The following is a 10,614-nucleotide window of genomic DNA, read 5'->3' as shown; positions in this document are numbered from 1 at the left end:
GATGAAGTAGCAACGAAAATAATTTTAGGGTTGGGGGTCACCACAAGATGAGGAACTGTATTAAAGGGTCGCAGCATTAGGAAGGTTGAGAACCACTGACCTAAACTTTGGGCAACGGGCAGCATGTAAGCTTTCAGTGAAGATAAAACCAAAGTCTCAATAGATCCACTGGCCTCTAACATGTGCCTCATTATTGGTTCCCAGTGAAGGTGCAGTGCTCAAGAGCAGAGAGCCCAGAAGGCCTGGGCCATCTGTGCTCTAGTCCAGCCCCCTCGCAGGGGAGTCCAGACCACGCTGCAAGCTCAGCCGTCAGCAGGCTTCCTTGGCACTGGAACTTCTAGCCCAGGGTCCCTGCTGAATAGGTGTACAGTGTATTTGGAGGGTAGGATATAGGAACAATGTCTCTCAAATACCTGTCTACAGGATGTCTTTGATGGGGGAGGGAATACTTGATATGTTCTTGGGGAAGGAGAATTCTCAAAGCTACTTGTCACCCAGTGACTACTGCACAAGGCAGGAATTCTGAAGAGCAGGGACCCCCAGCTGGCTTTGTTCCTCCACACACTCCCTCACCTGCTGGTTCTCCTTCTTCCAGCCCTCCTGGCTGCTGAGGATGCCCAGGGCCTTCTGCATGGCCTCCTCTCCTTGGTTGATATAGGCCAGCTCCTGGTCGCTATAGAGAGTGTCTTCCAGCCGGGAACCTGGACACACAGCCAAGGAGAGACCAAGCTTCCTACTGACCCCCTAGCCTCCCACCAGCTTTCCTCCCTTTGATCTCTGGACCTGCTCTTTTCTCTGAAGAGCCAAGACCAAAGCCATAGGGTTCAGCCTGCAGGTCAAGTTAGACACTGCAGGTGACAGGGAGAAGACCTGGGGGTGGCGGGGACAAGGGCCACACGCACAGTATTTGCACCTGGAAGCCTTGTGCCACTGGCAGAAGCCCGGAAGCCTCAGCACTTACCAAGCAGAGAACTCCGCCTCCGGACCTGATTAATCCATGCGCTGGGGGTCGGGCCCCCCAGGGCCCTCCGGTTCAGCTCCTGGCCGATGGCCAGCACAGCCTGGTGCCTCAACCCTGCAGGAAGGGAAGGAAACTGTTGCCTGGATATGCCCCTTCCACCTCTTCATCTTGTTGCAGATGAGGAAACTGGCTGAGAGAGGGAAGTGACTTGATCAGGAACATAGAGATTCCTAGCAGGGACCTGAACTAGAGCCAGGTCAACTCCTAGTCCAGGGCTCCCTACATTGCACCAGGCTGCCTCCAGGGCCCAGAAATCTGCCTCCCATCTGGGCTGGCTTGCCTGGTCCCGCCTGGAGGCAGGAGCCGCACCAGTTTCCCTCTTGAAAGAGAGAAACTTTGTTCACACCAGAAAAATCCTGCCACAGCAGAATTGAAGACACCAGTCCCTGAGGGTCTGTGTTGCTGCCAGCAGCTGGGCCTTTGCTCTTCTGCTGTCTTACTCCCCTTTCTTTTCCTTCTCCCCACCCACCTCTTCTTCCCTGCCCGTGTCTTAGGCTTGCCAGCCTGGCTCATTGGAGTCCTACCTCTACCACTGTGGCTAATCCTTCCTGCTACCCTGGGACCAATCCTAGAGGGAGGCAGAGTCAGGAAGAGTTCAAGGGAGATTGGAGCCCTGGAGGGGAGACCAGACATTACAGAACCCAGAAGGGACAAAGGCATCTTGATCTCCAGCCCAGTCCTTCCAGTGGGAAAAGTGAGGTCCGCAAGGGACAAGATCGCCCAATGAGGCGCAGCTGGGATCGGAACCTGAGTGGGTTGCCCCCAGTCCAGTGTTTCCCCCACTAAGCCAAGGTGCCTGAGAGTCCTGGTCACCACCACTAGCGCCCTCTCCCCCAGGGAGCTCACCCTTCATGTTGCGCACGTGTCGGTAGGAGCTCCCAGCACATAGCTTAAACGTTGCCTGGAGCATTGTTTCCTGGCGGCTGGTCGCGGTGATGTAGCTGCTGCGGCTGCTGTTGCCTCTGCTCTCAAAGGCAGTTCCTTCCGTCCTTCCTGAGCCCGTCAAGGTCTGCCTCTGGGTCCCGAAGCTGTGGCTGTGACCCCGTGTTCTGTGTCTTAAATGCTCCCAGTTGAAGGCTGCGGTTAATCGCAGGAGATTAAAAAAAAAGCCATGCCATCACTCACTGCTCAAAGGAAGGGGTCAAGGAGAGAGGGATTGCTTCACACTGCTGCTTTGGCCATTTGTGGGGAGAGGAGGGGGTGGAACAGGGCAAGAAAGGAGGAAAGGCTGGAGCCAGCCTGGGTGGATGGAGGGGAGAGAGGAAGCAGTTGGGGGTGGGGGAGCCGAGGGGGCGGGAGGGGCTGTTGGATACAGGTTTTCTAGCCCTCATCCTCAGAAACTCCAGACTTAAAGGGTCTAGAATTGAGGCTTTGAAAGCTGTGTTTAAAAACATCCCCAGGTGATTGCTCTGCAGGTGCTCTGTGAACTGCATACGGGGCTTAGGGAGACGCCGCCTCAGTGCCCAGGTGTCCCCTAAGAACTTAGTGGTCGTAGTTGGTAGAGGCCGTTGAGACCCTGGATGAGGAGCCCAAAGCCCCAGAGAGTGGCAGGGCTGGGACAACAACACAAATCTCCTCACCTTTAGTCCATCTTCTCACAGCTCCCAGCAGCCCCCAGACACTCGTATGTCCAGCTGCTCAATTATTTACTCAGCCATTTGTATAAACAACGTCACCAAAGTGCTAGTCAGAGAGAGTTCCCCCTTCTTAGGGGTTTGTGCTGGCACAAGGATGATACGTCAGGGCTGTGTCCCCATAAAATGCAAAGAGAGGGTATAACTGGCCAGAGGAGACACAAGGAGAGGGACCTGGGCCTGGCGTACCCTACACCCTTACCCACACTCTCCCCGAGTACCCAGGCAGGACAGGCTGTCCCCAAGCGCCTGGCATGAGCTGAAAGGCTGAGAAGACAGGCCCTGGGGTGCTCACTCCAGTCTGCACTCTGGGGGCCTGTGCTCTAATTGAGACTCATGAGGCAGCAGAGTCTTCCCAGCCTGCATGCTGCTCTCTGATGAAATCTTTTCCCTTTAAGGTTGGCCTTGAAATTGCTTTTAAGCCTGATTCACTTGGCAACAATATTGGGAGGCCAAGAGAATCACACCGATTTGCCGCTGGCCCAGACCTTCCTCCAGTGAGATTCCCTGCCCTGTCACCCCTGCCCGGAGGCAGAGGGAAGGCCTAAAAATCAGGGAGCAGTAGCAGGTCCCCACCACCTCCCACTGTCTCCCTCCCTCTAGAAAGAATGAAGGAGACAGGACCTGCTCAAAGCCAGGCCCGGTGCCTGGAGCTCACCCCCCACTACAATGCCTGGTGAAGCAGTGGGAAGGGGCCAGCAGTGTCTGCCCCCAGGCCCCTGGCCCATTCCTCAGGCCCACGGTGGCCCCGCCTCTGTGCAGCCGTCCTTCTGGAATGACTTGTTCCTTTGACTCACACCCTTCTTGTCAGCACCCCTAGAGCGTCATCTCTCCGTCCTGATTTGTGGAATAGTTTGTGTGTGCTCGCTTGTTCCTTCTGTGGGACTGTTTGTCCCTGAGGCAGGTGCCCCCACCCAGCTCCCTCACCCCCCAGCACTCAGCTTCAAGCAGGGCACAGAGCAGGTGCTTGCTCCTTCTCTATGGGGTGATCAATTGAGGAAGCAGCTGGGGGTGCAAGTATGTCTTCTGAATTAGGAAACCTGCCTATGGGCATTGCTCTGAGCCCTCAAAGAGCCCCAAAGGGAAGACAGGACCGAAGGAAGAGGCCTTGGCCTCTGTTGTGTGTGTGTGTGTGTGGGGGGGGGGGGGGGGGAGCAATATGCTGCCTTTTGTAGACTTGGAAGGAGAAGGTGCAGGTGGTTGCTGAGACAGCTGCTCCTCCCTTCTTGGTACACGTGAGCCCTGGTGCACATGTGTGTCCCAGTGGAGGTGGTGGGAGGGAGTTATTATGGGACAGGCCCCGCAGATAATGTTCAAGGTTCAAGGCCCTGCTGTTGCCATCCTGAGGAGAATTATGGCCCTGGTGAGAGGGGAGGGGGTGGTGTGGGGACACTGGAGGACTGAGGCATAGGGCTGTTGCTGATGTCAGAGGCAGCCATTGACTCAAAAGAGGAGGGTGCTGGTGACCTCCCCCAGGCCAAGGCTTTCTTCTCTTCCTCAGGCCGCATGACTTAACTCTCACTGTCTCTCTGACCTAGGTGGGGGGAGAGGCCTGGGAATTTCCTCTGGTTCTGGATGTCATCTGTGTCTGGCTTTGCTTCTTAAGGGCAGAGCCCCCCCAGGGAGATCAGATGGACACAACTGGTCAGAAGGAAGATACCAGAGATCTGGCTGAGGCTATGCAGAGTGTTGGAGAGGAAGGCCCGGGGCCAGGGGAGGGAGACAGGGTGAGCAGAAAAGAAGACTCCACTCATTCATTCATTCATTCATTCATTCAACAATCCTTTGTTGAGTATCCAATGTGGCTCTACAGCTATGAGGAAAATGAACCATATGATCCAATATGGAAAGTTGTAGAGCAGATGAGGGGTTTTGGAAGTACAAGGCATGGAACACATAATTACACAGGGAGAGGGAGAAGTGTTATGGACAGCTTCTGGGAGGAAGTGACATGAGAGCTGTGTGTGGAAAGTGCAAGAAGGAGTTAGCCAGGTTTGAGATAGAGGATGGAGTGTGGGTGTCCCAGAAGAACAAATGGCCAACAATATGGAGAAGGGATCTGAGGGTTGAGAGCTGGCTGTCCTGGGGAACTTTGGTTGTTCGGCCATGAAATTGTAGGTTGTGGTGGAAGATTAATTCCTCTGCAGGTTCCTGAGAGTTGAGGAGAGGGACCTTGAACTTGTCTGGGCCCTGGCTCAGAGCAGGTGAGCACTGAGCAACAGCACCTGCCTTTGGGTTGGTTGGGATGGTAGTGAGGATGCTGTGAACTGGAGCGGAGAAAGCACAGGTTTTGTATTCGGAGACCTTCAGTCCTGGTTCCACCACTTACTTTATGGTTGGAGTCGCTCACATCTTCAATCTCAACTTTCTTATCTGTAGAACAGAGAGATGTTTTGTTTTCCTTTTTGTAATCCTTTGGGGAGGAGTTATATGGCTTAAATGAGGTAATAATACATCAAGAGCCCATAAGATGAAATCTGGACTTCTCAGCCCAGTCCCTGGGCCTCTGAATTCTCACCCTGGCTTTCCTCTCCAGCCACTCTTAGCATTGTGCTGAGGTGACTGCCTGAGTTCTGCCCCATGCATGCCTTCTCCTCATTCAAGGCAGCTCACAGTGTTACCTGTCCTCAAGGGCTTCCCTTTGGGCCCCACATCACCCAACTTCTTTTTTCTAGAATATATTTTTATTGATCTCAGAGAGGATGGGAGAGGGAGAGATAGAAACATCAATGATGAGAATCATTGATTGGCTGCCTCCTGCATACCCACTACTGGGGATCGAGCCTGCAACCTGGGCATATACCCTGACCAAGAATTGAACTGTGACCTCCTGGTTCATAGGTTGACACTCAACCACCAAGCCACACCGGCTGGGCTCACATCCTACTTCTTAATTAGAATTCAATACTTTTCCCTTTGGGCCTCCTTGATAGATGTTTGTCACAGTATCAATAACACTATTGCCCATTTCTCTGCTCCTGTCTCCCCCTCCTCCATTTTTTAAGAGATTTAATTTTTTAGAGTAGTTCTAGGTAAGCAAAGTTGAGAGGAAAGTACAGATATTTGATATTTCCTTATACCCCCTCCCCCACACAGTTCCCTAATTTTTACATATCTATAAACTCCATAGGACTTCCATTTTTCCAAGTGTTTTTTTTAATATCTAGCACTTAGCACAGTGCCTGATCATTAATAGACACTGAATAAATCCTATATAATAAAAGCCTAATATGCTAAGTGTTTGGTCAGCTGTTCAACCAAAGTATAATATGCTAATGATATGCTAAGGCTACTCAACTGCTCACTATGATGTGCATTGACCACCAGGGGCCAGATGCTCTGACCGGTAGGTTAGCTTGCTGCTGGGGTCCAGCCGATCAGGACTGAGCGAGAAGGGCTAGACATGCCCTGGAGCCCTCCTGCAGCCCCTCCCCGAATGGCCAACCTCCCGCATCCCTCCCCAGCCCTGATCATGCACCGCTGGGGTCCCTTGGTCTGACTGCTGGCTCCCTGTGGGGAGCAGGCCTGAGCCATCAGTCAGACATCCTGTGAATTTCATACACCAGGCCTCTAGTGTTTAATAAATTATTGGAAAGTATAGAACCTGGTACTTTATAGATTCTCAATAACTGTTGATGATTTTTTTACACCTCTTAAGGGTGGCCAGCCTGGAGGTGAGGGAAAACCTTGGACTGCTTATAAGGTATTTGCTTTTTTAAAAAAATCATTTTTTAATTGATTTCAGAGAGGAAGGGATAGGGGACAAGAGAGATAGAAACAGCAATGATGAGAATCACTGATTGGCTGCCTCCTGCACACCCCTTATACTGGGAATCAAGCCTGCAACTCAGGCATGCATCCTTGACTGGAATCGAACCTAAGACTTTTCAGTCCACAGGCAGATGCTCTATTCACTGAGCCAAACAAGCTAGGGTTATTTACTTATTTAATATTGAGAGAATAGAGTGTTTTCCTCCATTGTGAGAAGGTAGCAGAAAATTAAGGCAAGTTTGACTACTTGGATTGGAAATAATTATTTTTTTAAATATATTTTTTATTGATTTCAGAGAAGGCAGAGGGAGAGAGAGATCGAGCCTGCAACCCAGGCATGTGCCCTGACGGGTTATCAAACCGTGACCTCCTGGTTCATAGGTTGACGCTCAACCACTGACCCACGCCAGCCAGGCTGGAGGTAATTATTGATTATCTTCCCTTATAATGCATTTATGTAATCCAGCACGCAATTCCTTACCTGAGTTGCTCACCATCATTTCACAGATATTACTCTTACTTGTACAAGGGTGACTGTAAGTACAAGTTCACTGAGGGTATGGTAAGGGAGAGAGAGAGAGAAACAGTGGAGAGGGAAACACCATTGGCTGCCTCCTGCATGCGCCATACCAGGGATCAATCCAGCAACCCAAGCATATGCTGATTGTGAATCGAACTGGCAACGCTTTGGTGCATGGGATGACACCCAACCAACTGAGCCACACTGGCCAGGGCAGGAAGTGCTATTTGAAAGACATAGTCAGGGAAGGTGAAAGTTGAGCAGAGATCTGAGGATTGTGAGGGCAGGACCCTGTAGCTACCTGGGGCAAGCATGTTCCAAGCACAGAGAACCACAAATTCTAACCCCATCCAGGGCACAGGTGATTTTCAGGGGGTGAGGTGAAAGATGGGGAATGGACATATACTTTTCTTTATTATTCGTAATAGCATATAACAATTTACTACAAAGGCAGTTTTTTGAATCTTTCTGAACAGCTACCGATAAATATATTTTATACATGCATGTATACATTTTATATAATGCACTCTATATTCTATACCAATTTTTAATTATGTATTTTAATCCTCACCCGAGAATATTTTTTCCATTGATTTTTAGAGAGAGTGGAAGGGAGGAAGGAGAGAAACATTGATGTAAGAGAGACACATCAATTGGTTGCCTCCTGCACCTGCCCCAACTAAGGCTGGAGATGGAACTTGCAACCCACGTATGTGCCCTTGACCAGAATCAAACCCGCTACCCTCTGGTGTACAAGCCAACACTCTAACCATTGAGCTATGCTGGTCAAGACTATGTTTTTCTTGATGAGAGAGAGAGAAGAGAGGAGAGAGGAGAGAGGAGAAACATCGATCAGTTGCCTCCCATATGTGCCCCAACCAGGGATTAAACCTATAACCTAAATATGTGCCCTGACCTGCAATCTTTTGATGTATGGGACAATACTCCAATCAGCAGAGCCACCTGGCCAAGGGGCTATTCCAATTTTAAATGCTGGTTATAACTCACTAAATTCATATCAAGACCTAGGTTACAACCTAGGTTTAAATTAAGATGATCATATTCAGTATCATTGGCAACAACTTGACCTCTCCCAGGCTTAAACCTAGTCCTAACAGATTGTGTCACTGTTAGGAGTTCTTGCATTGGTTCCACACACGTGCATTGTATCACCGATGACACTCCTGCTCAGCTCACATTAACTCCCAGGTCATGTAGGAGTTCCAGCCGTGGGCAAACTACGGCCCGCGGGCCGGATCTGGCCCGTTTGAAATGATAAAACTAAAAAAAAAAAAGACCGTACCCTTTTATGTAATGATGTTTACTTTGAATTTATATTAGTTCACACAAACACTCCATCCATGCTTTTGTTCCGGCCCTCCGGTCCAGTTTAAGAACCCACTGTGGCCCTCGAGTCAAAAAGTTTGCCCACCCCTGAGTTAGACTCTTTCCTGTCGCTCTTTCCTTGATTATGAGCAGGGTTGGTTAGCTTCAAGCTGGAAGGTTGGTTCAGCATTAGTGCATCAGCCTGCAACATCCACAACCAAAATGCCTTATTTGTACCTCATGGGGAATGCTGGCTCCTAATGAGAAAGGAAATTGGATGTTTATCTTTTTTAGTATGACTTAGGTGAGAAAATGCTCCAAAGACACACACACACACACATACACACGTATGTATAATTTTTTGGGGGTGGGCAGTCAAGGGGTGGGGGACTGCTCATTAATTGCCTTTCCTATTTTCTTGCCAGGTACAATTCCTGGGATCCATTTCTTGAGCTGTGCAGTGCCACCATGAATGTCATGTATGAATCTGAGACAAGAGGTTGGAAACTGCTCACAGTAGGTGTATCCACTCTGCCTGCTGGCCTACGCCCTCTGCTGTCTGCACTGCCCTCTGCCTGGGACTGCCAGCCAACACTTGAAGACCATTTTCCTGTCCTCACCTCTGTGCAATACCAGTGGGGTTCACGTTGACACGGCTTCCCTGAGGAACCTTCCATAATAGACAGTATAAGGGTATCTGGCTATTGTTAGGCCTTTTGGGAGTTTATCAGACTTGGGGAGGGAAGCAGATAGTGTGGTTTAAACTTAGCTAAGAGCATGCAATGTAAGATCAAAGGCCAAGGAAAGGGAAAGGGACCAGTTGGAAGTGTAAGAGATACGCTGCTATACTCAAGTATATCAAAATAAAGATGGCACGAAAGGGGTTTCGGTAGATCTTCCTCATTTGTCTTCCTTGAAAGCAGTCTCATGGGAACCCCTATTGGAAGAAACTATTAAAAGATAAAACAGGCCCTGGCTGGTGTGGTGCAGTTGGTCGGAGCACTGTCCCATACACCAAAGAGTTGCAGGTTCAATTCCCCATCAGGGCACATACCCAGATTGCAGGTTCCATCCGTGGTCAGGGGGTGTGCCTCCCCCTTCCTCTCACTAAAATCAATTAAAAAATAAAAAAGATAAAACAAAGTTATAAATAGGAAAAAAAGCATGGTTTCAGTATCTGCAAAAATCCTGGGCTGTGCAGAGGTGAGGGCAAGCCACTTCATTGAACATCCTGGTGACAAAGAGGAAGGAAGCTGGTAGTCTAGTTTCAATTGCGAGGTCTAATTCTTCGATGCTGCCTGCATGACAAAGGTCTAAAAACAATGAACCAAACCTTGCTATGATTGGGAAATTGTTAGAATTCAGTCTCTTTTCCTCCTTTAACATAATAAATTATAACTCCTGTTATTGTGTTTGAAGTTGAAGAAGGTTGAAAAAACTAGATAACTACAGTTCAAATTTCTTGAAGGATCAAAAGTTCTGAAACAGCCAAAACCGGTTTGGCTCTGTGGATAGAGCGTCGGCCTGCGGACTGAAAGGTCCCAGGTTCGATTCCGGTCAAGGGCATGTACCTGGGTTGCGGGCACATCCCCAGTGGGAGATGTGCAGGAGGCAGCTGATCGATGTCTCTCTCTCATCGATGTTTCTGACTCTCTATCTCTCTCCCTTCCTCTCTGTAAAAATTCAATAAAAAATATATTAAAAAAAAAAGAAAAAAAAAAAGTTCTGAAACAGTTGTGCTTAAAAAAGCAAATGCTGTAATCCTGCTGGCTCCCAACAAATATTATCTAGTTAGACATGTTTTTCAAAAGGTGGTGATGGTGTTTTTCTCCCTTTGTCTGAGTAGTTAAAAAATTCTGGTTATTAAATGGTTTAAGGCACAACACACTTGATAAATCATTAAGTACAGCTGTTTCTTCACAAATTATGTTAAAATCAACTCAGTGATGAAGAGCTCAGCAATCAAATGGTTATTATAGGCATCTGGGGCAGTTTTAAAACCATCTGAGCTCACAAAATGTTAAGCCTATGTAATGCTATAAAATAATTCAGGGGGAATGCATATAAATCTTATGAAAAGGACATCTTTGCTCAACAGATTATGAAAATGAAATGCCTGTAATAATTCCACAGTTTAAAAAACCCCTGAGAATTCAGAAGAGAGACTTGCTCAAGCCTAAGATGCTAGGGATAGAACAAAGTGAAAATTTTAACATAAACTCCTAAACTCCCAGCTCAGTACATTGTCCACTGAACTACACTGTCCTCTCTGCAAGCAGCCTGTTACAATTACCACGCAGTAAACATCATACTAGAAAGTGGCATCATTGTGTGGGGTCAGC

At 48.8% G+C, this 10,614-nt stretch overlaps 2 protein-coding genes across 4 annotated transcripts in view; both read right to left on the bottom strand.

Annotated features, from left to right (window-relative positions):
- The window catches only part of STAR (steroidogenic acute regulatory protein), a 15,733-nt gene extending 13,552 nt beyond the window's left edge, over positions 1-2,181 (bottom strand). For both annotated transcript variants that reach the window (XR_001514161.1, XM_015565233.1), the window contains exons 1-3: positions 1,868-2,181; positions 962-1,075; positions 574-701 (exon numbers count right to left, since the gene is read on the bottom strand). Coding sequence is in view for 1 of the 2 variants with exons in the window: in XM_015565233.1 (XP_015420719.1) it covers positions 574-701; positions 962-1,075; positions 1,868-1,931 (306 nt within the window). In the remaining variant the exon portion in view is untranslated. The remainder of the gene's footprint in view (positions 1-573; positions 702-961; positions 1,076-1,867) is intronic.
- Positions 2,182-4,420: 2,239 nt separating this feature from the next.
- LSM1 (LSM1 homolog, mRNA degradation associated) overlaps positions 4,421-10,614 on the bottom strand; it is a 19,768-nt gene continuing 13,574 nt past the window's right edge. For both annotated transcript variants that reach the window (XM_015565228.1, XM_015565229.1), the window contains exon 3: positions 4,421-5,028. In XM_015565228.1, coding sequence (XP_015420714.1) covers positions 4,640-5,028 — 389 coding nt within the window. In that variant the 3' untranslated portion in view covers positions 4,421-4,639. The remainder of the gene's footprint in view (positions 5,029-10,614) is intronic.

Source organism: Myotis davidii, unplaced genomic scaffold (genome assembly GCF_000327345.1).
Source record: "Myotis davidii unplaced genomic scaffold, ASM32734v1 scaffold93, whole genome shotgun sequence".
NCBI classification, from domain to species: domain Eukaryota; kingdom Metazoa; phylum Chordata; class Mammalia; order Chiroptera; family Vespertilionidae; genus Myotis; species Myotis davidii.
This window is presented reverse-complemented; position numbering and strand designations above follow the sequence as displayed.